Source organism: Oncorhynchus masou, chromosome 15 (genome assembly GCF_036934945.1).
Source record: "Oncorhynchus masou masou isolate Uvic2021 chromosome 15, UVic_Omas_1.1, whole genome shotgun sequence".
Classification (NCBI taxonomy): Eukaryota; Metazoa; Chordata; class Actinopteri; order Salmoniformes; family Salmonidae; genus Oncorhynchus; species Oncorhynchus masou.
The window spans coordinates 8,031,669-8,059,260 of NC_088226.1; the positions used below are offsets into that span (position 1 = coordinate 8,031,669).

Consider the following 27,592-nt stretch of genomic DNA (forward strand, 5'->3'; position numbering starts at 1 on the left):
CTTTCTGGCTGCATCCTGCTGTTAATAATGCATGCTGCTACTAAGGGTATCAGACAGCGCCCCCTCTCCTCTATACCACTCAGACGAAGCTGCATTATAAGCACTGACTGTGCAGATCTCCGCACTGATCTTCCCTCCCCATCTTGACGTGTATTTTTTAATTATGTGCATTTATCTAGACTCACGTCGGCCATGTTATGTCCTTTCACCAGTGTCCTGGCGTGTAGTAAATTTTGGCCCCTTAAAAACAAGCTACTTTAAACTATTTACCCCTCATCCCATTTGTTTCTGTTTTCTCTCCCTTCTTTATGGCCTAAGACAGCTATTGATTTCCTTTGACTGGCTGACTGGTAGAGGTTATGTAGAGTCAGACAAGAGGCTAGTTTCTCCCTCTAGTGGTGCCATCATACCACCACAGTCACAGGGGCACTGTACTGGGCAGGCAGTGGCATGAGAAGCGATGATGATCTGATCAAGTACAATTCACCATGAATCAATATACATAGAAAACTGTCTTAAAGCAAGTTTGTCACATTACACTTCATAACAGGTCAAATCAAATTTTATTGGTCACATACATGGTTAGCAGATGTTAATGCAAGTGTAGCAAAATGCTTGTGCTTCTAGTTCTGACAGTGCAGTAATATCTAACAAGTAATCCAACAATTTCACAACTATCTTATACAGACAAGTGTAAAGGGATGAATAAGAATATGTACATACAAATATATGGATGAGCGATGGTCGTGCAGCTTAGGCAAGATGCAGTAGATGGTATAGAGTACAGCATATACATATGAGATGAGTAATGTAGGGTATGTAACCATGATTAAAGTGGCATTGTTTAAAGTGACTAGTGATACATTTATTACATCCAATTATTAGAGATTTGAGTCTGTATGTTGGCAACTCAAAGTTAGTGATGGCTGTTTAACAGTCTGATGGCCTTGAGATTGAAAAAACAGCTTCTGTCTTTCGGTCCCAGCTTTGATGCACCTGTACTGACCTCGTTTTCTGGATGACAGCGGGGTGAACAGGCAGTGGCTCGGGTGGTTGTTGTCCTTGATGATCTTTTTGGCCTTCCTGTGACATCGGGTGGTGTAGGTGTTCTGGAGGGCAGGTAGTTTGCCCCCGGTGATGTGTTGTGCAGACCTCACTACGCTCTGGAGAGCAATGTGGTTGTGGGCGGAGCAGTTGCCGTACCAGGCGGTGATACAGCCCGACAGGATGCTCTCGATTGTGCATCTGTAAAAGTTTGCGAGTGTTTTTGGTGACAAGCCAAATTTCTTCAGCCTCCTGAGGTTGAAGAGGCTCTATTGCGCCTTCACCACGCTGTCTGTGTGGGTGGACCATTTAAGTGTGTCCGTGATGTGTACGCAGAGGAACTTAAAACTTTCCACCTTCTCCACTACTGTCCCATCGATGTGGATAGGGGCCTGTCCCTTTGCTGGTTCCTGAAGTCCACAATCATCTTGTTTGTTTTGTTGCCGTTGAGTGCGAGGTTATTTTGCTGACACCACACTCAGAAGGGTTCTCACCTTCTCGCTGTAGGCAGTCTCGTCATTGCTGGCGATCAAGCCTATCACTGTAGTGTCATCTGCAAACTTGATGATTGAGTTGGAGTCGTCATGGGTGAACAGGGAGTACAGGAGAGGGCTCAGAACGCACCCTGTGGGGCCCCAGTGTTGAGGATCAGAGGGGTGGAGATGTTTCCTACCCTCACCACCTGGGGGCAGCCCATCAAGAAGTCCAGGACCCAGTTGCACAGGGCGGGGTCGAGATCCAGGTTCTCGAGCTTAATGACGAGTTTGGAGGGTACTATGGCGTTAAATGCTGAGCTGTAGTCGATGAACAGCATTCTTACATAAGGTATTCCTCTTGTCCAGATGGGTTAGGGCAGTGTGCAGTGTGATTGCGTCACCTGTGGACCTATTGGGGCGGTAAGCAAGTTGGAGTGGGTCTAGGGTATCAGGTAGAGTGGAGGTGATATGATCCTTGACTCTTCTCTCAAAGCACTTCATGGTGACAGAAGTGAGTGCTACGGGGGCGGTAGTCATTTAGCTCAGTTACCTTAGATTTCTTGGGAACAGGAACAATGGTGGCCCTCTTGAAGCATGTGGGCACAGCAGAATAGGATAGGGATTGATTGAATATGTCGAGCACTGAGGTCGAGCACTCAACCAGTATAATTAACAAAAGGAAATGGTTGTTCTGCCTCAGTGACCATGAAGAGCACTAAATGTAAAATGTCCTTGACGACGAGAGAGCAGAAAAACAGTAACATGGACCACATCACCAGAAAATAGGACTTCAGCTTGGTAGAAGTAAAAGAGCATGCTTTTCAATAGTTTTAATTGGAGGTGGTTTACTGGCAATAGACAGAAAGGAATGCAATGTACTGAATGAACTGAATGAAAAGTGCATGAAACGAGAACGGCTTTAAAAAAAAAGTAACAAAATAAATATGTACAAGCGATCCAAAATGTAGACGTTGAGCAATTTGGCCATACTAAAATTATTAGTATCAGTCGAACTAACCACAACATTTTTAAAACAAAAAGTAAAACAAAATCAGAAATGATCACATTAGCAGAGTATAAAGCACATGTAGTTAAGAAATACAGTACTACTACCCTTACATGTAATCTGCTGCGCCACTGTGCTGCATGTCATGAGACATTTAGCGCTGCTTCATGTTCTGTCATCACAACTCATCGTATATGCATACCTGATCATCTCATATGCATACCTGATCATCTCATATGCATACCTGATCATCTCATATGCATACCTGATCATCTCATATGCATACCTGATCATCTCATATGCATACCTGATCATCTCATATGCATACCTGATCATCTCATATGCATACCTGATCATCTCAAGCAAGATAAAATGTACTAAGTAAAAACATTCAAAGAACGAAAAAAAAAAATGTACATTTCTGGTCATCAACACATACTTGAATAAATAATTTTTGGAAAACATGTAATGGAATAACAACTTCACCAGAAACAGTGCATTCTGGGTAGGCATCAATGATTTCTCTATTTGTCCAACTCTTCCCTTCCTTTTGATCGCTTACAAATCTTGTGCAGTTAGAGTCCTTTTTTTCACCTAATGAACATCACTATAAGCTTTCATAACATTTCATACAATGAAATGACATCACTTCAAAAGATTTTTCAAATAAAACAGATACAATATGATAATTCAGTCCCTTTCCTTCAGTGAATCATGATTTGAACCACATACTGGTTTGCAGAATGCATTTGACCGGAGAGAGATTCAATAAATGACCACTGAATTCAATATAACAACGTCAGACATATTTCATAAAATAATCCCTTGTATTTCAGTCAGATGCAAGTCATCCAACAAAATAATTAATAAGGGTGGTTAAAACATTTAGCATTGTTTAAAAAAAATGTAGCTTTTCCTCAGCAATATGGATTCTGTAGGGTGCACTATAAAACCCACTATAGCTGTCTTGCAGTGCATTGGTGTTCGGGTCAGGATCACCTGTCTCTTTACACCAAAGGCTTCATACATATTGATGACTAACTATGGCTGCAGGTCCTTACCTTGAACATGTTGTCATCCCATCCAGAGGAGAAGGGAATAAAGGACCAAAGAGTGAGTAGCCTTCCCTAAAAATACAGTACATAACGGTGTGCACGTTTCAGCCTGTCTGTTAGTGTGTGTCTCTGTCATAAACATGATTCAGAGGACAATCATAACGTTCAGGGCCCCCCAGGCACAGTAAAGCACAATTAAACCATTGCCGTCCTTCAGTCATAGGGTCATGCAGACCCAATTCAACATAGGCTTATCAACAATATCAATCAAAACTGCAGCATAAATACAACTCATATTAAGTAAAACATTCAGATATACAGTATGTTGTGCAAAATCAGTTCTCTCTCTGAAAGGACAGCTAGCTATATTGCTGTATTACAGTCATGAATTAGCTAGCAGAATGTGCTAGCCATATGAATGTAACTTGTTAGCTATAAAAACCCAATGAACTGGCGTGTTAAATATTAATGTGCAATCTACAGCAGTTAGTAACATACTGTACCAGTCTGAATTTAAATGCATCGTTGTGGCACATCCTACAGAGGACAGTGTAGTCTAAGGTCATATCACCTAGAAGACATCCCCCCACTGGTGGATCTGAAATGGAGAAATGACCAATCTATGTCAATGGAATTGAGATTACAAAAACATCAAACCCTGAATGACACACACACACACACACACACACATACTCACTCTCTCTTCAGTCACAGCAGCAGAAGAATGAACAGGAGGATGCCTCTGGGCCACTGAACTTTCCAGAGCAAGGTGTATCAGTACACTCTGCTATGAAAGCATGCAGGTCTGTGATGTGCATCGGCTCCTGGGTTTGGGCCTGTAGAGAGACAGAGTGCTTTGATAAAACTACTGTAAAGAATCCTCTTCCATCCTACTTCCTGTACATTGCACCCTTTTTCCTTACATGGCACTCATCAACACTCAATCTTTTATTTTAGTGTCACTAAATCATCTGTCCTGCATTTCCCCATTCACTCATTCCACCTGCCATCCCTCATCCTCCCCTTCTATCAGTCCCCTTATCCTTCATCCCTCCCCTCCCACAGTACCATGATGGCATCGTAGGCTCCGGTGATGAGAGCAATGAAGAGGGAGAGCACCATGTAGATGAAGAGGGAGATGAAGGTGTAGAGGTAGACCTGGCTGAACACCCACACCAGAGTGCCACTCTTCTGCATCTCTGCAAACGTCACAAACATATCGTCCCCGTTGATCAGAGAAAACAGGCACTCTGACACCATGGACAGAGAGCGGAACTGCGGGGACAGAGAGGTTGAGTTGGTGTATTAGAACACATTTATTTTTCACAGTTTCAGCAATTTGTGATATTTTTATTATTCATTAAGAATACACAAATACATGTGTGTGCGTCCTGTCCATGATCAAATACCTTGGTATGGTAAGGACCCAGCACGATCCAGCCACAGAAGCAATAACCCAGGTATATGGCAGCTACACAGAGGCAGAAGCGGATTACATTAGGGAAGGCAGCCCGCAGCGTCACAATCAGGATCTGAGAATGAGGAAAAGAGAAAACGTAAGACTGATTTACACATGGAAAAAGAAAAAGTGGCAAGTGACGCAAAACCTCCTCAGAAAGCCATTCACTTAAATGTCAATGTGTGCATTTTTGTGTGACTCACTCACATTGTACTTCTGGAAGAAACTGAGGTAGCGGAGGACTCCCACCCACACCAGCAGAGTGGAGGTACCGAGCAAAATCCCACACACATCATACAATGACATGTTCTGTAGAACAGAGTCAATTAAATAATTTGTATTAATAATTATATTATTTGCTGTCTAATTCTAATGGTGGGGTGACTGGTGCAGGCCTGGAAAGATATGAAACTAAAAGTAATGCATTGTTCTGTATTACCTTGGACTCTATGCCAATCTTGATGAAGCTGCCGGTGATGGTGAGCAGGTCACTGATGATGAGCAGGATGAACCAGCCGTTAATGAACTCCATCCTGTCTGCCCAGCACACACTGTGATTCAGTCTGTGTCTGAAGAACTGGACATACTCCTGTCAGAAACACACAGATGGGACAGACAAATGAACAGAATATACCAGCGGTTCCCAAACTAGGCCGCCTGATATGGCCTTGCTGTCCCCAGTCCACCTGGTCGTGCTCCTGCTCCAGTTGCAACTGTTCTGCCTGCGGCTAAGGAAACTTGACCTGTTCACCGTACGTGCGACCTTGTTCCAGATCTGCTGTTTTCGACTCTCTCACTCTACCACACATGCTGTCTCTAACTCAGAATGATCAGCTATGAAAAGCCAACTGACATTTACTCCGGAAGTGCTGACCTGTTGCACAACCACTGTGATTATTATTATTTGACCCTGCTGGTCATCTATGAACATTTGAACATCTTGGCCATGTTCTGTTACAATCTCCACCCGGCACAGCCAGAAGAGGACTGGCCACCCCTCAGAGCCTGGTTCCTCTCTAGGTTTCTTCCTAGATTCCGGCCTTTCTTGGGAGTTTTTCCTAGCCACCGTGCTTCTACATCGGCATTGCTTGCAATTTGTGGTTTAAGGCTGGGTTTCTGTATAGCACTTTGTGACATCGGCTGATGTAAAAAGGGCTTCATAAATACATTTGATTGACTGATATGAAAATGGGGTCGCAAGTTGACCTACTCATTCCAGGGTTTTTCTTTATTTTTACTATTTTCTACATTGTATAATAATAATGACGATGTCAAAACTATGAAATAACACATATGGAATCATGTAGTAACCAAAAATGATTTTTTTTTAAGTGTTAGACAAATCAGAATATATTTTATATTTGAAATTCTTCAAAGTAGCAAGCCTTTGCCTTGATGACAGTTTTGAACACTCTTGGCATTCTCTCAAGCAGCTTCATGAGGTAGTCACCTGGAATGCATTTCAATGAACAGGTGTGCATTGTTAAAAGTTAATTTGTGGAATTTATTTCCTTCTTAATGCGTTTGAGCCAATCAGTTGTGTGGTGAGAAGGTATGGTGGTACACAGAAGATGGTCTTTTACCAAATAGGGCTAAGTCCATATTATGGCAAGAACAGCTCAACTACACAAAGAGAAACAGTCTATCATTACTTTAAGACATGAAGGTCAGTCAATGCGGAAAACGTCAAGAACTTTGAAAGTTTCTTCAAGTGCAGTCGCATAAACCATCAAGCACTATGATGAAACTGGCTCTCATGAGGACAGCCACAGGAAAAGACAGTTATCCATGCTGCAGAGGATAAATTCATTGAAGTTAACTGCACCTCAAAATCGCAGCCCAAATAAATGTTTCACAGAATTCAAGTAAGAGACATCTTTGAACATTTGATGTTGAGGTGACTCAGTGAAATCAGGCCTTCATGGTCGAATTGCTGCAAAGAAACCACTACTGAAGGACATGAAAAGGAAGAAGCGACTTGCTTGGGCCAATAAACAAGCAATGGTGGAAATATGTCCTTTGGTCTGAAGAGTACAAATTTGAGATTTTTGGTTCCAGCCGTGTCTTTGAGATGCAGAGTAGGTGAACGGATGATCTCCACATGTGTGGTTCCAACTGTGAAGCATGGAGGTGGAGGTGTGGGCGTGCTTTGCTGGGGACACGGTCTGTGATTTATTTAGAATTCAAGGCAAACTTAACCAGCATGACTCCACAGCGATGTGCCATCCCATTGTTGCATTTATATTTTTGTTCAAATAATTACAATGTAACAACGCTTTAGACTTTTGGGGCTCAGCCTTGGTCTTACATGTTGTAGGATGACTCCTCTGAGGATGGAGCGACCACACAGCAGCAGGGACAGCAGACACACTATGGCAACCAACAAGTCAAAAGCCTCCCGTGCATAGTTCTCCGCTATTGGAGGAAGAAGAGAGAAGGGGTGTTTGAATTAATTAAGCTAGGGAGTGAAGGGAAGGAAGAGGAAAACAGCTACTAAGGAACAGCAGGAAAGAAGTGAATCAATCTCAAGCTTTACCTCCCCATCAAAAATGTCAGTACCCCCCCATCCCATGCTCTCTCACCATGTCCCCACACGTTGGGGTCTTTGCACTTCTTGATGGAGGCATGGTTGAGCAGGCTGATCTTCACTCGGCCGCTGTGAGCCTTGTTATCCAGGACAACCTGACAGCAACCACAATACACACACTAAACGTAGCTACAACACAAACCCTGGCTTTATAACAGCTAAGATAAAGTGGGCTGTCAAAGATATATTGGGCTGTATGGGGCAGCAGTGCTTCCCCTAGGATTTTTTTCAGCAGAGGTGGCAAAGTTGGGCGAAGGGGTGTTGCGTGCTAGTAGGCATGGCCAATGGCGTGGTTTTAGAGACCCTCCTCTTGGCTGCGGAGACAATTTTGCTGTTTTAAAGCTAATTTCCTCCAATTCTACATATTTCGCCATGGTTTATGCTGTGTTCTTATGCCATCGGGCCACATGCCATGACTGCCTAGTTTCTTTTTGGTGATGGTTAGTTCTCAAAGATTATCTTATTTTTAAATACTGTATATTGCACCGTTATATATATATACACACATTATATCTGTATTTATACACTTATGTTGACACTTAAAACATGTGTGGCGGCCACAATTGAAATGCATAAAACTGGGCTGTTCAGGGGAAATTGTTCGGTCATTTCACCATAATAGCAAAGGTGTAGCAGTCAGGGATCTCATTGTTGATGATGGTCTGGATGTTTATTGCCTTCAGCTGGAACTGAATGGTCACATTGATCAGTCTGGAGACCAAGAAGAAGACGAGAGACAAGATCTAGTAAGAGGAATGCATGTAATCTCAATAGAGAAGAGATATTACCCAGTAATGTTCCATGTTGATATGTAATGCTGAAACAACTCGAGTTAGTGCCTTGCGAAAGTATTTTGAACTTTGCGACCTTTTGCCACATTTCAGGCTTCAAACATAAAGATATAAAACTGTATTTTTTTGTGAAGAATCAACAACAAGTGGGACACAATCATGAAGTGGAACGACATTTATTGGATATTTCAAACTGTTTTGACAAATCAAAAACTGAAAAATTGGGCGTGCCATTTGACTTGGCCATTCTAACACCTGGATATGTTTATTTTTGAACCATTCCATTGTAGATTTTGCTTTATGTTTTGGATCATTGTCTTGTTGGAAGACAAATCTCCGTCCCAGTCTCAGGTCTTTTGCAGACTCCATCAGGTTTTCTTCCAGAATGGTCCTGTATTTGGCTCCATCCATCTTCCCATCAATTTTAACCATCTTCCCTGTCCCTGCTGAAGAAAAGCAGGCCCAAACCATGATGCTGCCACCACCATGTTTGACAGTGGGGATAGTGTGTTCAGGGTGATGAGCTGTGTTGCTTTTACGCCAAACATAACGTTTTGCATTGTTGCCCAAAAAGTTCAATTTTGGTTTCATCTGACCAGAGCACCTTCTTCCACATGTTTGGTGTGTCTCCAAGGTGGCTTGTGGCAAACTTTAAACAACACTTTTTATGGATATCTTTAAGAAATGGCTTTCTTCTTGCCACTCTTCCATAAAGGCCAGATTTGTGCAATATACGACTGATTGTTGTCCTATGGACAGAGTCTCCCATCTCAGCTGTAGATCTCTGCAGTTCATCCAGAGTGATCATGGGCCTCTTGGCTGCATCTCTGATCAGTCTTCTCCTTGTATGAGCTGAAAGTTTAGAGGGACGGCCAGGTCTTGGTAGATTTGCAGTGGTCTGATACTCCTTCCATTTCAATATTATCGCTTGCACAGTGCTCCTTGGGATGTTTAAAGCTTGGGAAATCTTTTTGTATCCAAATCCGGCTTTAAACTTCTTCACAACAGTATCTCGGACCTGCCTGGTGTGTTCCTTGTTCTTCTCTCTGCGCTTTTAACGGACCTCTGAGACTATCACAGTGCAGGTGCATTTATACTGACACTTGATTACACACAGGTGGATTGTATTTATCATCATTAGTCATTTAGGTCAACATTGGATCATTCAGAGATACTCACTGAACTTCTGGAGAGAGTTTGCTGCACTGAAAGTAAAGGGGCTGAATAATTTTGCACGCCCAATTTTTCAGTTTTTGATTTGTTAAAAAAGTTTGAAATATCCAATAAATATCGTTCCACTTCATGATTGTGTCCCACTTGTTGATTCTTCACAAAAAAATACAATTTTATATCTTTATGTTTGAAGCCTGAAATGTGGCAAAACGTCGCAAAGTTCAAGGGGGCCGAATACTTTCGCAAGGCACTGTACATAAGCAATATATTAACATAAGGACTGACAAAATTACAAAAATGGGATTCAAAACCCTATGAGAAATTGCATGCAAGAATAAAAGGGGGAGAGGGAGCAAGGGAGACCATTGTGCGTCTCACTTGTGAAACTGGAGAATGAAGTTCTTGTAGTCACTGTAATCAGGAGGGGGGTCTGGTCGTGGGTCTACACCAATGCAATCTGAAAAAGACAGAAGGATGGAATAAAAGCAAGTTGAGAGAGTAGGAACAAAAACAGAAATCCAGAAGATTTATTTCCAGAACCATATACACTGAGTATACCAAACATTAGGAACAACTTCCTAATATTGTGTTGCACCATTCTTGATACACACGGTAAACTGTTGAGCATGAAAAACCCAGCAGCGTTGCAGTTCTTGACACAAACCGGTGTGCTTGGCATCTACTACCATACCCCGTTCAAAGGCACTTCAATCTTTTGTCTTGCCCATTCACCCTCTGAATGGTACACATACACAATCCATTTATCCTCCCCTTCATCTACACTGCTTGAAGTGGATTAAACAAGTAACATTAATAAGAGATCACAGCTTCACCTGGATTCCCCCAGTCAGTCTGTCATGGAAAGAGCTGGTCTTCCTAATATTTTCTACACCCAGTGTACATTTGACACTTGCAAGTATTGTTATTCACCCTTTTTTTTTTATTCACCTTTTTTTTCACCTTTTTTTCCAAAGCCAATGGAAAATACTTTCACAACTTCAACATTTTGAAATACAAGGTTATCTTAACTACTTCTGTTTCGTTGCCAACCTTGACTCAACCGCTTTTGATAACATTTCAAACAATGGTCCGTTGCCAAAACACATAAAAAACAGTGTGCTAACTAACTATCTTTGTGAAATCAGCAGGTGAATCGAATAGAAGACGTCCATTTGGCCAGCTCTCTATTATTTTGCTGATGTTAGTGGAAATAGCACTTATATGGTTAATGCTTTTATGGACAGGATCTATTCTCAGCACTGAAAGTAGGGCACGGTTAGAGAGCAAATCTTGCCATATGTGGAGCTTTTACTCACTAACAGTTACTTCCTAACGGGCCAAAGACAACTGCCAGTGGATTTAAAAAAACAAGACCGACAGATTGATGTGAAATACCTGGAGGGGGAATTTGATAGATAAATTAATGAACAGGGGAAAAAAGGAGAATGCGGCCAGGGTACCGGTGATAACTTCGGGGTCGATGTCAAAGGTGTCGTTGATGGGGTCGATGATGCCCCTCTTGTAGTACCGCTGGCACAGAGAGAGGGCACTCCCATTCACAGCCTCACCCCACACATATGCATACCGCCCTAGTGATGTCTGTGGTAGAACCAGGAACTGAGGAATAGAAAATAGAAAGGATGATGAATGGAATAGGTAACATACAGTTATACTAATAGCAAGACATCATATAGACAGACAAGGAAGACAAAAGATAATTTAAGAACACAGCAATAACACAAGGCTTTACATAGAATACAATGAGAGGGTTGAGAAGTCACTCATCTGCAGGTCTCTGTTTAGTGTTGCGTACTGAGATACTAGTACCTGATCTACAGCATAATAAATATGGCTATAGAGTTCACTCTGTGTGTGGATTGCCATTGAAGAGCCATCCCGGTAGTCTTTAAGGAAAAGGTGTTTGAAGGATGCTGTGTTCTCTTCCTTGAATGTCACCACCATCTGGTTACTCAAGCCAAACAGGACTAACTGGAGAAGGGAGTGACAGGGGATTAAAAGTTAAAACAATGAAAATCAACAGAAGCCCCATCATGAATACCAATTCTTCAGTTCAGTAAAGGCTAACCTGTACAGTGACAATGAGGATCTTGAGCAGCTGCAGGACCAGTTTAAAGGGCTTGCGGTCCTTGGCGTGGTACTTGTCACAGGGGCTCATGAAAAAGTACTTGAGCTTCCTCCGCAGTGCCTCCTCCTCCTGCTGCTGTTGCCTGAGCTCTGAGCCTACCAGACCGGTGACCCGGGGGTTCTTGCCACTGAGGTCATCGGACCTGTAGCTGCTCACAGGCGAGAACAGCTCATCCTTCTCTGAGAGAGAATCAATGACAGACATGAGTTTCTACATACAACATAGGGAAGGCATATTTGAAAAGAGCACTCATAAGCTTGATATTGCTCCTGAAAAAGAGGAAGCGGGAAAGCGATGTGGTATAATTTTACCATAATTATGTAATTCAAGCATGCATTGGATCAGTAGGTATGATATAGCCCATTCAATAAGAAAGTAGAGACCCCTTGACTTCTCCCACATTGTTGTTAGCCTTATTCTAAAATTGATTAGATTGAGGGGAAAAAACAATCTACCCAAAATAACCCATATTGACAAAGCAAAAACATTTTGTAAATGTATAAAAAAAAATCCCATTTACATAAGTATTCCTGTATTCCAATTTAAGAATGATGGAGGCTATGATGGTGTTCTTGGGGACCTTCAATGCTGCAGAAATGTTTTGGTACCCTTCCCCAGATCTATGCCTCGACACAAACCTGTCGCGAGCTGTACAGACGATTCCTTCAGCCTGATCGCTTGATTTTTGCTCTGACATGAACTGCCAACTGTGGGACCGTATATATCCTGGTGTGTCAAATCATGTCCAATCAATTTCATTTACCATAGGTGGACTCCGATCAAGTTGGAGAAACATGTCAAGGATGATCAATGGAAACAGGATGCACCTGAGCTCAATTTCAAGTCTCATAGCAAAGGGTTTGAATAGTTATATAAATAAGGTATCCATTTTTTTCATAAACTGAAATACCTGTATTGGTTAATCTGACTAGTCTCATCACTGATTTGGGGCTACTTATTTCGGCATTTTAAGGGTTTTCAGTGTAGTTATCTAATGTTGGTTAGGCATGTTAACCTGTTTTCCTGAATCTCTATGATCAATAAAAAGAATCCTGAGTGTACTTTTAACAGAGCTGTGCATTACCCAATTACTTCCAGCCTTACACCTATCAAGTTGTTTCAGATCTACACAAGTGCCTAGGGAGGAGGGGGTAGGGTTTTTTCTGGACAGGAAAGGGCCCAACTATACTGTAGGTGTGTTGTAACTTGTCGAATAATGATATTAACATACACGGAGCATGAAAAACATTAGGAACACCTGCTCTTTCCATGACGGACTGACCAGGTTATGATCCATTATTGATGTCACCTGTTAACTCTACTTCAAATCAGTGTAGATATGCTATCCAGACCCCTCTTTTTACGCTGCTGCTACTCTGTTTATAATCTATGCATAGACACTTTAACTCTACCTGCATGTACATATTACCTTAATGAGCCCAACTAACCAGTGCCCCCGCACATTGACTCTGTACCGTTACCCCCTGTATATAGCAACGCTTGTTATTTTACTGCAGCTGTTTAACTAGGTTACTTTTATTTTCAATTTACTTAACACATATTATTTTTTCTTAACTTCTTAAAGAATTGTTGGTTAAGGGCTTGTAAGTAAGCATTTCACTCAAAGGCCTACAACACCTGTTGTCTCCTCACCTACATCTCAAATCAAATTGTATTTGTCACATGTGCCAAATACAGGTTAAAGAAGGATTTTTAAGCCTTGAGACATGGATTTTAGTTGTGACATTCATGTGCAAGACAAAAGATTTAAGTTCCTTTGAACGGGGTATGGTAGTAGATGCCAGGTGCACTGGTTGAGTGTCAAGAACTGCAAAGCTGCTGGGTTTTTCCCCACAACAGTTTCCCGTGTGCATCAAAAATGGTCCACCACCCAAAGGACATCCACTCACCTTGACACAACTGTGGGAAGCATTGGAGTCAAAATGTTCCAGTATCCCTGTAGAGTCCATGCCCAAATTAACTGAGACTGTTCCGAGGGCAGAAGCAGGTGCAACTGAATGAGGATCATATCATAGTGTTCCTAATGTTTTGTACACTCAGTGTATATTGCTAAGAATTAGAAAGTAGGGTGACTCTCCTAGCAGGTCTGGAACCCAGGTCTCCATTACCAATGACGAATGCCCTAACCACTGTCTCAATAATGATATCTCTTGGGCATGTGCTTAATGGGCCAGTATAGTTAGGCCAATAGGCCCTGTCCAGAAAAAACCCTAACCCCTCCTTCATCGAGCATTTATATAGATGAAACAACTTGATAGGCTTAAGTAATAGGGCGACTGCAATTTGAAGTAAATATCACCTCTGTTAAAAAGTACACAAGAAAAAAACTATTTTATTGATCATAGTGATTCAGGAATATCATTAAAACAGTTTAACATGCCCCACCAACATTAAACCACTATAAAATCTCTGTAAATTATCAGCCGATGTCCTGAAAGCTGATACAGAAATGTTCTTGCAACGTTCCCATGACACTCGTCTAGAACATTAGCTTATGTTCTGACAACATGGCAACCATGTTCTGTGTATGTTTGGGGGGGGGGGGAAAGAACTAAAAAAATCTAAATTAAAATAAAAACAAAAAAAATAGATGGAATATTCTCCTAACCTTCAAAAAACTGGACACAGTCATTTGTTTAACTAGGCAAGTCAGTTAAGAACACATTTTTATTTTACAATGACAGCCTACCCCGGCCAAACACGGACAACGCTGGGCCAATTGTGCACCGCCCTATGGGACTCCCGATCACCGCCGGTTGTGATACAGGCCGGGATCGAACCAAGGTCTGTAATGACGCCTCTAGCCCTGAGATGCAGTGCCTTAGAATGCTGCGCCACTCGGGAGGCCAATGTTTATGGAACGTTTTGAGAACATTAATATCTCAAAATTCTGGAGAGCATGGCAACCAAGTTATATTTGACATTAAGGGGGATGGTCTCTTGGAAACATTCCTTGCACATCACGGGAACATTCCTATGAAAAAGATAAGTCTCTTTAGTTCATGAACTAACTTCTCTAAAGTTGTGGGAACGTTTGTTTGCTGGGGCGGTCCAAGGCTCTGACAGAGCCCTGAAGCTCTTTCTAAAAGCAAATAGGACTTGCAAGGGACAGGGTTTTGGAAACATGGAACTTCATTTCCATATCAACAAATAATTTTCCAAAAATAAAAAAGGTTCAATTAATACATCTTTATAGGGTTCCCACTCTGCCATATTTCCATGTTAAAGTGCTTGTTTTGGACTGAGGTAAAGTTGGTTTTATATTCAGACAGCCGACGGACAGCCGGCGGACAGTCAACAGAAGCTAATAGCTAATCAATAACTAATTCACCAATTGTCACAGAATCATCAAACTAGGTATGATTTATTCTATAAATATCTAGCATACTTTTACAACTTCTGTTTTGAGTAAAAATTCCAGTTTTGATTTGATAGATGGCATGTAATCCGTATATAGGGCATGTGGTCAAAGTTCTAACGAGTCTATTATACCCTATTAGAAGGGGCCTGGCATAAAATTCTGCATCTTCAGTCATATTAAATTAAATTACAGGAAGAAACTACAGGATGAAGGGGTCAGGCCTGACTAACAAAGAAGAAAGGTGGATGGATCAAGAGGACCAAGACAACCAAGAGGATCAACATGGACATTCCACAGTAGAGATACTGTAAGGAAGACTAAGAGTGAACAATAACATACACTACCATTAAAATTTGGGGTCACTTAGACATTTCCTTGTTTTTGAAAGAAAAGCTAATTCATTGTTTTGTCTATTAAAATAACATCAACTTTATCAGAAATACAATGTAGACATTGTTAATGTTGTAAATTACTATTGTAGCTGGAAACGGCTGATTGTTAATGGAATATCTACATAGGCATACAGCGGCCAATTATCAGCAACCATCACTCCTGTGTTCCAATGGCTCATTGTGTTAGCTAATTGTTCATTAGAAAACCCTTTTACAATTATGTTAGCACAGCTGAAAAATGTTGTTCTGGTTAAAGAAGCAACAAAACTGGCCTTCTTTAGACTGTATCTGGAGCATCAGCATTTGTGGATTCGATTACAGGCTCAAAATGACCAGAAACAAAACACTTTTTTCTGAAACAGTCAGTCTATTCTTGGTCTGAGAAACGAAGGCTATTCCATGCGAGAAATTGCCAAGAAACTAGAGATCTCATACAACGCTGTGCCCCTTTCACAGAACAGTGCAAATTTGCCTTAACCAGAATACAAAGAGGAGTGGGAGGCCCAGGTGCAAAACTGAGCAAGAGGACAAGTACATTTGAGTGTCTAGTTTGAGAAACAGATGCCTCACAAGTCCTCAACTGGTAGCTTCATTAAATAGTACCCGCAAACAGTGAAGAGGCGACTCCAGGATGCTGGCCTTCTAGGCAGAGTTGCAAAAATCTTCTTTCCCAGTTTCATCAACAGTTTTAAATTCACGCTGTTCCTGATGCAAAAGGGGTTGCATGTGTTCTGGGAATAGCTGGGGTATTAAACATTTGATTCAACTGTTGAACAGTTGAATCTATTACCTCAGGAGATGGTACCATTCAGCTTGTCTGGGGATGACAAAGAAGGACTTCAAAAAAGCCAAAATAGAAAATAATTGAAGGGGCCTCTTTGCTGTTAAATTAGGGACGTATAAATAAATGACTGTTGTGTCTTGTAACTACTTCAAAATGTGGAACTGTTGCACTAAAAATACAAACATTGATTTGGCATACAATTTAAGATCGTAAACATTGTACAACTTTATGTAAACATTGTCTAACTTTATACAGAACAAATTGCACTTTAAATTAACATTTCTTTACAGTTATTGCAAATAAATGCATATTTTCACTTTTCTGCGACAATCACTGAATTAGTTATTGATTTCTTCATCTTTAAAATGCAATATTTGAGAATGTATGTATTTCTATCAAATCAAAACTGGAATTTCTACTTAAAGCAAATGTTGTAAAAGTACACTAGACATTTACAGGATAAATCATACCTAGTTTGATGATTGTTATAATCAGTGAAAACGTTATTGATTTATGTAACGTTAGCTTAAACGGCATTTTATAGATGTTATGCATGCCAATTTTACCTCGGTTTGTTTACGGAAGTCGGAGGCAACTACCTGTTCTAATTAGCTATCTGCGTCTCCCAACACCTGTGCGGGAACAAGGACGCCACAAACGTGTTGAAACTGAAAAATACTGCTGGTTGAAACTTAAAACAGTAAGTGTATATTTTGCATTTGTGAAATTATTTTCGTGATATGAAAGTAGAATGCTTAATGTTTCTAGAACCGTATCGCAATTGAGGATCGATTCACGTTAAAATTGATTATTTGGCTGTCAGACTCAATTCTCCTCTGAAAATAACATTTAGTGACGTTATAATCTTTGGGCTATGTATGATACACCAATGGAAGCATTATTGATATACAAATTAGCCTATTATGATCATATTGCGATGCCGGGCACTCAGATGACATGCAGCCTTCTCATTTAACACTATACAACAAATACATTATCCTTATGAAAATAGTTATTTTATACACCTTTAGGTTTACCAAACTCGGTCCTCGGGACCCCAAGGGGTGCAGCTGATTCAAATCATCAATAACTAAACATCAAGCTTTAATAATTTTGTAGTGTTAGGGCAAAAACCAAAACGTGGACCGAGTTTGGTATATGCTGGTTAATTTAAAAAAATAGGTTTAGACTGATAACATTGAAGTACATGACCAACCTGTACCGTCTTGGATGCAGTTACAGTTCGTTGATGCCATGGCGAAGCTTTGCAGGACATTAATGAATTCCTACGAATAATACAATTTAAGAAATTATCTTTTAGGACTGTCAGAAAGCTAAACATTAAGGAAACAAATTACAAGAGAATAGGGACACTGCGCTCTCCAGGCAATCACAAAGCCGCAGCTTCCAATGCTCACATGACAATCACCATGTGACATGTCTGGAAAATGGGCATTGGTCTCAAAATATCTAATTCGTGACAGCTTTTGTCAACCCCCATTAGCCCCAACCATTGCATTGATAGTTAAATGTCACTAATTTCTTCAAGCTACACTCCGGCACACCCACCGTACGGAGCAAATGTACGTCACACTATGTTCAAAAACGTACAAGAAATTTAGAGAAAGCGTTTGCTAAATGACTAAAATGTAAATGTTAAGTACAAATTGATGAACGTATCAAACGTTCAAACAAATTGAACACACCCCTGGATTCATCGATTTTCCTCATATGATCACCGGATCTTTAGAATTACTCAGCAAGTCTTTTAATATCAGTTCATTGCTCAAATGCTTACACACGGTGATAAACGGGAAACGTATTTCAAACATGTCTAGATACAAACAAATAAAGGTGTAAAATAAAACTACACCTACAAACCCGAGTCATTACATTTTTGCCAACATAATGTTCTGTGGAAAGGACCACTGATAACTTTCACATTTTGAATAATAGCTTAAAATGTAATTTGTTTAGGGAACACAATGACAGTCTAATTTCACCACGTTGAACTCAGTTGGAGGGTAAACCATTGCACATATTGGTGTATTATACTGCAGTCCATATTTTCAATGTGTTGGTCCTTTGTGTGATTCAGAAATGTCTTGAGATATCAAAAACAAGAGATGATGTCCTATGCAGTCATACGAGATGGTTTTAGATACACTGTCAGTGAGAATGTCAAAGTCATTAGATAAGGGTTGACTGACTGAGGAGATTCACAAGAAACATTGACCTTTATAAATGTTGTCTCATATGAACTCTCCTTGGACCAAATAAATATAATAGCTCAGAATTGGGATTAACATTCATTCATATTTACTCTCTCTCATGTGGTGATATAAAGACATCCTGTTTCACTTCTCAATATACTGTATATTCACAACTCAACTACTCCTATGCAGACTTGTCAACAGACAGACCACTCACCGACTCAGTCCATATCTCACATTACTGACTCAGTCCATATCTCACATTACTGGCTCGTTCACACGGCAGAGCATATTGAGACCTAGTGAGAATGATGATCAACTTCATCATTCTCTTATTCTAGCATGTGTACACCAACACTCTCTCCTATCTGCCATCCAGGGCCTTGTCTCTGGCTATCACAGCTTCATCAAACTTGATCATGAGCGTGGTGCCCTTGTGCCAGTGGGCTGTGACCTTGGCAGGGAAGCCACTGTGTGTGAGAATGGCCTCTACGATGCCAGCGGTGAATGCAGCACAGTTTAGTGTGCTGTTCTCCTTGGGCACAGAGATGTAAGCGTTGATCAGTGGCTCCTTCTCTATGATGTAGTAGGTCTTGTCGTCATCGTTGGCCTGCTCCAGCTTGTCTGCCTCCTTACCGAACATGGCTTTCCATACTGACACCTATATGAAGCAAATTGAAAATTATAGACATGTACTTATGCATGGGCATAATGACAAGTGTTACACCTTATCAGACTGTTACATATGCACTTATCTACCTTGAGCCCATGCAAGTGCATACCTTGACGAAGAGCAGTATGTTAAGCACCTTGGTCTCCCTCTTCCCATTCTTCTCCCTCAGCACCAGCACGTCCAGCATACTGGCGCCAACGCTCTGACCCAGGTCTGCCAAGCGTTGCTGGAGCTCGGACACAGAGTACACGCGGCTCTGGCAATACTGCACCATCTCAGAGAAGAGCAGTGCAAAGGCACTCACACTGACTTCAGTCTTGGGACGGGTTAGAGGCCGTTCCAGGATGTTTGACTTTCCTCTCGTGAACCGAGTGTCCATTTTCTGAAAGAGAATGATCTGTAAATAGATGTAAAATAGCCTGAAGTGATAATATGCTAGCCCTCTCAATTACAAATCAACCCCTCACCACTACCCTTGGCAGGCAAAGATCTGAGAGGATTAGCTATAGATAGTTAACTGGCAACACTTTCAACTAGCCTAGAGGGCAGGATCTTCAACCACAATGTTTACCTATCCTTCTTAACAAGTTAGTATTTAAAAAACATTTTTTTTTTTTAGATCTTTAACAAGTGCCTCGGGCTGAAGTATGGCTCAACACCTCTAGAATTCATCACAGCTCGCTGTGTCGTCACGTGCCTCGCGCATAAATCAGGTGAAAGGAATACGGCCTATGGGGGTTGTTTTGGGATTCAGGTAGCCGCGCCTCAAGAGGGCCAGCTTCGGCGCGGACTGTGGAAATCTTTACCTGCAGTACATATGCAGAGATTAGTCAACGACGATTCCGTGAATTAGGAGGAGCTAAATGCATTGGAAAAACAACAGTGGCAGCTAACGCAGATGAAAGGGGAAGATAAAGTATATTGGATGCTAGCATAACTAGCCAGCTAATGTAGCTGCTAGCTAGTGCTAATTTAGCTAGCTAAAATTGGCAAGCAAGCTAGCGAACTCACTCGACGACAAAAAAGCCAAAAGTCATTCACACTGTTAACAAGCTAAACATATTTATTTAGTTAATTAATTATTCTTATATAAGGACCTAAAACCCCTTACCGTCTTGCAATGTTTTCAGCCTGCTGCTGTGTTGGTGACTTCCTGTTCTGGTCACGTGTCTTGTTCTAGTAAAGCACTGATCTATCATCAGCAGTGCATGTGCTCATCTGACATTTAGCGGTTGCCACATGTGTAATCTAAATTACATGCCTTGAAAAAGTTGATAAAAATGCAAGATGTCCTAATGTCAATTGCATGGTGTAAAAATATATTCCGGTAAAATGATGCATGTGAATTTCCTTTGAGTTCTTGCTGTGTATTTCCAGGGCCATTTGGAAAAGAAACAAGAACATGCTTGCCTTCTCATGCGTCACAGACCTTTCAATGATTAAATAGAGACTGTTACCTAAACGCAACACACAATGTGATGCTGCTGTACAGTAGTTTTAAACAGAATATTGTTTAATATTGAGATATTATGAAACAACAGTCTATGCAAAGTACTTGAGGAGAAGGGGGAAAAATAAATTGCCGACCTAAAGGTTGTAATAGTGACAGTGGTGTAATGCAATAAGGTAAACATTTAAATTCAGAAAGACCTTGAGCCAGAAGGACAAACACACATGTCCACACACACTTTCCCACACCATGTCCCTCAATAAATGGCTCAAATTAATCAGCACCGTATCTGTTTGTACAGTGGTTGCATAATTCACTGAATGTGTTTGCCTTTATATAAATGTTTCAAGGTAGGCGATGCAATGCATAATACACGTCAGGAGCACAGGGCGTCGAAGACTCAATGATTTCTCCAATGGAACCGCACTGGAAATGGTGTCTGACCCTTCTTGTGGTCTTGGTCAGTGCTCAGATTGATACCAAAGGTAACTCAATCTGTTTGTGTTCACTTTTCTCCTATTTATTTAAAGGTCGTGACCAGTCAAACTCTTTTCGAAAGAGAGCAAGAAAGTCAGCATGGAAATGCATTACAGCTACTTAGTGGAAGACCCTTTCTTTCTAAAATGATCTGCCGAAATTGTTGCAACCCCTATTACTAGCCTGTTCAACCTCTCTTTCGTCTCATCTGAGTTTCCCAAAGATTGGAAAGCAGCTGCGGTCATCCCCCTCTTCAAAGGGGACACTCTTGACCCAAACTGCTACAGACCTATATCTATCCTACCCTGCCGTTCTAAGCTCTTCGAAAGCCAAGTCAACAAACAGATTACCGACCATTTCGAATCTCACCATACCTTCTCCGCTATGCAATCTGGTTTCAGAGCTGATCATGGGTGCACCTCAGCCACGCTCAATATCCTAAACGATATCTTAAATGCCATCAATAAGAAACAATACTGTGCAGCCGTATTCATTGACCTGGCCAAGGCTTTCGACTCTCAATCACCACATCCTCATCGGCAGACTCGATAGCCTTGGTTTCTCAAATGATTGCCTCGCCTGGTTTACCAACTACTTCTCTGATAGAGTTCAGTGTGTCAAATCGGAGGGTCTGTTGTCCAGACCTCTGGCAGTGTCTATGGGGGTGCTACAGGGTTCAATTCTTGGACCGACTCTCTTCTCTGTATACATCAATGATATCGCTCTTGCTGCTGGTGAGTCTCTGATCCACCTCTACACAGACGACACCATTCTGTATACTTCTGGCCCTTCTTTGGACACTGTGTTAATAACCCTCCAGACGAGCTTCAATGCCATACAACTCTCCTTCGTGGCCTCCAATTGCTCTTAAATACAAGTAAAACTAAATGCATGTTCTTCAACCGATCGCTGCCTGCACCTGCCCGTCCAACATCACTACTCTGGACGGTTCTGACCTAGAATATGTAGACAACTACAAATACCTAGGTGTCTGGTTAGACTGTAAACTCTCCTTCCAGACTCACATCAAACATCTCCAATCCAAAGTCACATCTAGAATTAGCTTCCTATTTCGCAAACAAAGCATCCTTCACTCATGCTGCCAAACATACCCTTGTAAAACTGACCATCCTACCGATCCTCGACTTCGGCGATGTCATTTACAAAATAGCCTCCAATACCCTGCTCAATAAATTGGATGCAGTCTATCACAGTGCCATCCGTTTTGTCACCAAAGCCCCATATACTACCCACCACTGCAACCTGGACACTATCGTTGGCTGGCCCTCGCTTCATACTCGTCGCCAAACCACTGGCTCCAGGTCATCTACAAGACCCTGCTAGGTAAAGTCCCCCCTTATCTCAGCTTGCTGGTCACCATAGCAGCACCCACCTGTAGCACGCGCTCCCCAAAACCAATTCTTCCTTTGGCCGCCTCTCCTTCCAGTTCTCTGCTGCCAATAACTGGAACGAACTACAAAAATCTCTGAAACTGGAAACACTTATCTCCCTCACTAGCTTTAAGCACCAGCTGTCAGAGCAGCTCACAGATTACTGCACCTGTACATAGCCCATGTATAATTTAGCCCAAACAACTACCTCTCTCCCTACTGTATTTATTTATTTTGCTCCTTTGCACCCCATTATTTCTATCTCTACTTTGCACATTCTTCCGCCGCAAATCTACCATTCCAGTGTTTTAATTGCTATATTGTATTTACTTCACCACCATGGTCTATTTATTGCCTTTACCTCCCTTATCTCACCTCATTTGCTCACATTGTATATAGACTTATTTTTCTACTGTATAATTGACTGTATGTTTGTTTTACTCCATGTGTAACTCTGTGTTGTTGTATGTGTCAAACTGCTTTGCTTTATCTTGGCCAGGTCGCAATTGTAAATGAGAACTTGTTCTCAACTTGCCTACTTGGTTAAATAAAGGTGAAATAAATAATAGAAATAAATAAAGTTGCAAGAAAATGCTATTTTATGCAATATAGGATATAGAACAGTATGTTGTTTTTGTTTATAGAAAAGCGATGCTGAATATTATCAAATGTAAACGAGTGTGTTTTCTGATTTCAGTCACGTCCTCCCAGCATATGGACAACTTCATCAGAGTGTTGGAGCAGGTAGAAGACAGTAACCCTGGACTGGAGCCTGTAAATGTGTTGAGAGGCCTGCGCAGGGCAGCCGGTCTCAGAGATGAGTTCATGCAGCACTTCTTGGGCACTATCAGGGAGGACAGCACCTCAGAGGCACCAGTCATGGACTCCAATCTCTCAGATTTCATTGTCAGGGCTATGCGCCACAAGGTGACAGAGAGAGGTAAAGAGGAAGGGGTTGTCCTTACTGCTGATGGCACCACGGTTGCTATGAGCCCAGTACTCCTGGGTATTGAAGCTGGGCTAGTGTCTAAGACGAGGTGTCGGGTCTGTGGCCTGTACACCCTCACTTTGGCTAGGAACTTGGGTCTGTCCTTCCAGCGCTTCCACAGCTCTCTTCTCTCCCAACGCCTGGGCCCTGATGGCTGCTGGGATGACGTGACCTCGCCTCAGGTCTTCACCCTCTCCGACAAGCCCTCCCTCGCCACCGATGCCCTGGTTAACGGCGGTATGGATGGTGTGATTCTGGGGATTGCGGTCTCAGCTCAGTCCCAGCGTCGTCTCAAGCTGAGCAGCCTACTGAGGAGGTACTACTGTCATCGTCTTGAGGGGGAAGGACTGGATGCTGCTCCTCGTCTGATCAGCCACCTACGCAGAGAGAACTTCAGAGAACTGGCCAGGCCCCCCCTCCTGCAGAGGCAGGTGGTGAGATCCCTGGTCCTTCAGAGGAGACTGATCGACCACTCCACGATGTTGGCACAGGAAAAGGAAGAGCTGACAGCTGTGGTGAGGGAAGGAATAAAGGAGTTTGTCCACAGATACATGGGTAAGTAAACCCCACTGGAGAGGGAGACAGTGGAGGTACAGAGGGTTACTGTAGTGCAGGGAAAGCTAAAAAAGGACAGGTAAACATTTATTGGAATAATTTTGACTTTGATCCAAGAAAGCACAAATGGTAACAATAATTGAGACATGGTGTTATTGTTGAAAAAAGGAGTGGATAAACATGTTAAAACTCAATCTCTCTCTGGATTGCTCTACCTCTAGACTGTCCAGCTATTATCCCACGGTGTCAGTGGGGGGCTGCACCATACCGGGGCACCCCCACCCCCCTGTCACTCCCCCTCTCGTCCATGTACATCCACCACACCTACCAGCCTGGCCAGCCTTGTCTCACCTTTCAGCAGTGTTCTGCAGACATGAGGTCCATGCAACGCTTTCACCAGGATGACCGGGGCTGGGACGATATTGGATACAGGTATGTGTAGTACACAGGTCTTAGGATATAGTGCCTTCAGAAAGTATTCATGCCCCTTGACTTATTACACATTCAGTTGTGTTACAGCCTGAATTCAAAAGGAATTAAATAAATAAAACAATCTCACCCATCTACACACAATACCCCATAATGACAAAGTGAAAACGTTTTTATAGAAATGTTTACAAATGTATAAAAAATGTATTACAAATATATCTAATTTCCATAAGTATTCACACCCTTGAGTCAATACATGTTAGAATCACCTTTGGCAGTGATTATAACTGTGAGTCTTTCTGGGTAAGTCTCTAAGTGTAAGGACCGACTCCGGAGATGAGAAGCAGGTACAGGGATTCAACATTTAATCAGGAAACAGACAAAGACCAAGACGAGAACAGCGTCAGCACACGGGTACAAAACGACAAATAACAATTAATGCTGAAGCAGAGAACAGAGCAGGGAACCAGACAGATATAGGGGAGGTAATGACAGAGGTGATTGAGTCCAGGTGAGTCCAATAATCGCTTATGCACGTGACAGGGGGAAGACAGGTGTCGATAATGATGGTGGCAGGAGTGCATAATGCTGGGGAGCCTGGTGCCTTTGAGCGCCAGGGAGTGGGAGTAGGCATGACACTAAGAGCTTTGCACATCTGGATTGTACAATATTTGCACTTAAAAAATGTGTTTTTATCTTCAAGCTCTGTCAAGTTGGTTGTTGATCATTGCTAGACAGTCATTTTAAAGTAATGACAGATTTTCAAGCCAATTTAACTCAAAACTGTAACTAGGTCACTCAGGACCATTCATTGTCGTCTTGGTAAGCAACTTGAGTTTATATTTGGCCTTGTGTTTTAGATTATTGTCCAGCTGAATGGTGAATTTGTCTCCCAGTGTCTCAGTAGTGTCAGGACCCGGTTACGAACCTGGGTCTCCGGAGTGATAAACAGTCACTTAACCAACTGAGCCACGAATAGTCAGCAGAACCCAGAAGATGAGGCAGACACAGCAGTACTTAAGACGGTGTATTTAATAAAGTAAAAAAGGAGAAGTCCTTCCATACAAAAATGGTAAATCCAAAAGGTGGTAGGAATAGCACAAAAAAGCCTTAAGAGATACTCAAAAACAAAAACAGAATTCCACAAGAGCACCCACCGGAATCGACAAGAATACACAGAACACTAGGGCTGGGTGCTAACATACAAACACAGAGCACAGAACTGAGGGAAACTAAGGGTTTAAATACAATCAGGGGAAACGAGGCACAGGTGCAAATAATAATGGGGAACAAGGGAAAAAACATAAGGTCAAAAAGCACAATGGGGGCATCTAGTGACCAAAACCCGGAACAACCCTGGCCAAATCCTGACAAGTAGTCTCTCAGGAGACTGAACCAGGTTTTCCTCTAGGATCTATTCCATTATTTCTCATCCTAAAAAAAATCCTCATTCCTTGGCAATGACGAGCATACCCATAACATGATGCAGCCACCGACCATGCTTGAAAATATGAAGAGTGTTACTTAGTAATGTGTTGAGTTGGATTTGCCCCAAACATACATACATACATGCATACAAAACACTTTGTTTTCAGGACATAAAGTTATTTTTTCCCCCACGTTTTTGGCAGCCTTATTGCAAACAGGATTGTCAGCGATTAGGTGAATGGATAAGGCGGAGTCAGGCGCAGGACACAGGTATGAGTAATAATCAGAGAATTTACTCAAAAATTAAGCAATGTTCCAACAAGGAAAAACACAAATATCCAGAGCACAAAATAACAAAGCCACATGACAATGACAATCACATGTAACAGTACAACTTTAGACCGTCCCCTCGCCCATACCCGGCGCGAACCAGGGACCCTCTGCACACATCAACAACAGTCACCCATGAAGCATCGTTACCCATCGCTCCACAAAAGCCACGGCCCTTGCAGAGCAAGGGGAACCACTACTTCAAGGTCTCAGAGCATGTGACGTCACCGATTGAAACGCTATTTAGCGCGCACCACTAACTAAGCTAGCCGTTTCACATCCATTACATATGTAATGTGTGTATGTGTGTGTGTGTGTCGCTCTCATAATTAGAGGTTAGAAATTAGCTGTCCAATTCTGGGAATTGTTGTTTACCAAGCAAAATGTGACTTGATGATGAATCACTCATGATGAATGACTCCCTTGCCGATGTTTGCCTCCAGCTTTGTGGCAGGCTCTGACGGGTACCTCTATGAGGGGCGTGGGTGGCACTGGCAAGGGGCCCACACTAAGGGCTACAACTCCAAGGGCTATGGGGTGTCATTCATCGGTGACTACACCTCCAGCTTGCCATCAGAGCAGACCATGGAGCTGGTGAGAGATCGTCTGGCATCCTGTGCTGTGGGAGGTGGGCGACTGGTCGGCAACTTCACCCTGTATGGCCACAGACAGCTGGTTAAGACTTCCTGTCCTGGAGACGCCTTCTACTCAGAGATCACAGGCTGGGAGCACTTTTGGGTAAGAGAGTGTGTGCAGTATGTACAGATGTAGGATCTTAATTTGATCACCCTGTTGGAGGATAACTTTCCTGCAATGCAGGACATTTAAAACGTGGAGTGTGTTTGAGGTTTAAAAATGCTTCTGAAGTTTGCAGTTTCCACTTTGAAATTTCAGACTTGATTTTTCATTGCAAAAATTGTATCAACCTCTAAAAGAATTTCTATTAATTATAATCCACATAATATTTGAAATTTCCTGTTGCTGCTGGATTATTTTCCTGCTGTAGCAAACTGACTCAAATTAAGAGCCTACATCTGTGTGTACATGTATATGTGGGGGATATTAGGCAGTTATTAACAATGAATAGGCCTATGTGTTTTTGTTATTTCATGTCTACTGGTCTTATCTCTCCACAAACTTACTTTCATGCTTTCCATTTTCCCCAGGAGGTTCAAAACTGAAGATAATGTGAAAAGTGGAGTGATTAATCTTGACCAGTATCAGAGAATAAATATTTAATTTCTAAAATGGCTCCAGTGTTTGCCCTTTTTTTAATCAACATCTGTTATATATGACTTTCTGATAGCTGCTCTGATAGAGCTGATCTGAATAGGTCAGGAAATTATGTTGTCAGTTTTGCGTC

General features: G+C 41.9%; 3 protein-coding genes across 4 annotated transcripts; 1 reads left to right on the forward strand and 2 right to left on the reverse strand.

Moving 5' to 3' along the window:
• Window positions 1–544: 544 nt before the first annotated feature.
• On the reverse strand, window positions 545–17,950 carry LOC135555479 (mucolipin-1-like). Its single transcript, XM_064987945.1, has 14 exons — window positions 17,512–17,950; window positions 11,678–11,916; window positions 11,419–11,580; window positions 11,052–11,208; window positions 9,970–10,048; window positions 8,242–8,338; window positions 7,623–7,722; window positions 7,349–7,455; window positions 5,480–5,629; window positions 5,248–5,349; window positions 4,991–5,113; window positions 4,650–4,856; window positions 4,279–4,417; window positions 545–4,179 (listed from the first exon to the last, which is right to left on the reverse strand). Exons 1-13 carry the CDS (start codon window positions 17,549–17,551, stop codon window positions 4,286–4,288), a joined length of 1,695 nt encoding a protein of 564 aa, XP_064844017.1. The 5' UTR covers window positions 17,552–17,950; the 3' UTR covers window positions 545–4,179; window positions 4,279–4,285.
• On the forward strand, window positions 16,897–27,469 carry LOC135555480 (N-acetylmuramoyl-L-alanine amidase-like). Its single transcript, XM_064987946.1, has 6 exons — window positions 16,897–16,995; window positions 20,982–21,116; window positions 23,197–24,042; window positions 24,264–24,474; window positions 26,673–26,967; window positions 27,396–27,469. Exons 2-6 carry the CDS (start codon window positions 21,035–21,037, stop codon window positions 27,408–27,410), a joined length of 1,449 nt encoding a protein of 482 aa, XP_064844018.1. The 5' UTR covers window positions 16,897–16,995; window positions 20,982–21,034; the 3' UTR covers window positions 27,411–27,469.
• On the reverse strand, window positions 18,048–20,380 carry LOC135555481 (trafficking protein particle complex subunit 5-like). 2 transcript variants are annotated; one of them, XM_064987948.1, is made up of 3 exons: window positions 20,293–20,380; window positions 19,291–19,563; window positions 18,048–19,169 (listed from the first exon to the last, which is right to left on the reverse strand). In XM_064987948.1, the coding sequence occupies exons 2-3, from the start codon at window positions 19,558–19,560 to the stop codon at window positions 18,873–18,875; spliced, it is 567 nt and encodes a 188-aa protein (XP_064844020.1). In that variant the 5' UTR covers window positions 19,561–19,563; window positions 20,293–20,380; the 3' UTR covers window positions 18,048–18,872. The 2 variants fall into 2 exon arrangements, with proteins under 2 accessions (XP_064844020.1, XP_064844021.1); XM_064987949.1 differs by having other exon boundaries at window positions 19,291–19,578; window positions 20,293–20,361.
• Window positions 27,470–27,592: the final 123 nt, after the last annotated feature.

What these genes read in the sequence shown, in the direction of transcription:
- LOC135555479 (XM_064987945.1), bottom strand. Translation starts at nt 17,551, where the DNA reads ATGGCATCAACGAACTGTAACTGCATCCAAGACGGTACAG. An exon ending in GCTACACCTTTGCTATTATG is followed by an intron (nt 7,723 to 8,241) that starts GTGAAATGACCG and finishes GGTTGCTGTCAG; the next exon opens with GTTGTCCTGGATAACAAGGC. An exon ending in GTTTCTTCCAGAAGTACAAT is followed by an intron (nt 5,114 to 5,247) that starts GTGAGTGAGTCA and finishes CCTCATTCTCAG; the next exon opens with ATCCTGATTGTGACGCTGCG.
- LOC135555481 (XM_064987948.1), bottom strand. Translation starts at nt 19,560, where the DNA reads ATGGACACTCGGTTCACGAGAGGAAAGTCAAACATCCTGGAACGGCCT. An exon ending in ACATACTGCTCTTCGTCAAG is followed by an intron (nt 19,170 to 19,290) that starts GTATGCACTTGC and finishes TGCTTCATATAG; the next exon opens with GTGTCAGTATGGAAAGCCAT.
- LOC135555480 (XM_064987946.1), top strand. Translation starts at nt 21,035, where the DNA reads ATGATTTCTCCAATGGAACCGCACTGGAAATGGTGTCTGACCCTTCTT. An exon ending in GTTTGTCCACAGATACATGG is followed by an intron (nt 24,043 to 24,263) that starts GTAAGTAAACCC and finishes CTCTACCTCTAG; the next exon opens with ACTGTCCAGCTATTATCCCA. An exon ending in TGGGACGATATTGGATACAG is followed by an intron (nt 24,475 to 26,672) that starts GTATGTGTAGTA and finishes GTTTGCCTCCAG; the next exon opens with CTTTGTGGCAGGCTCTGACG.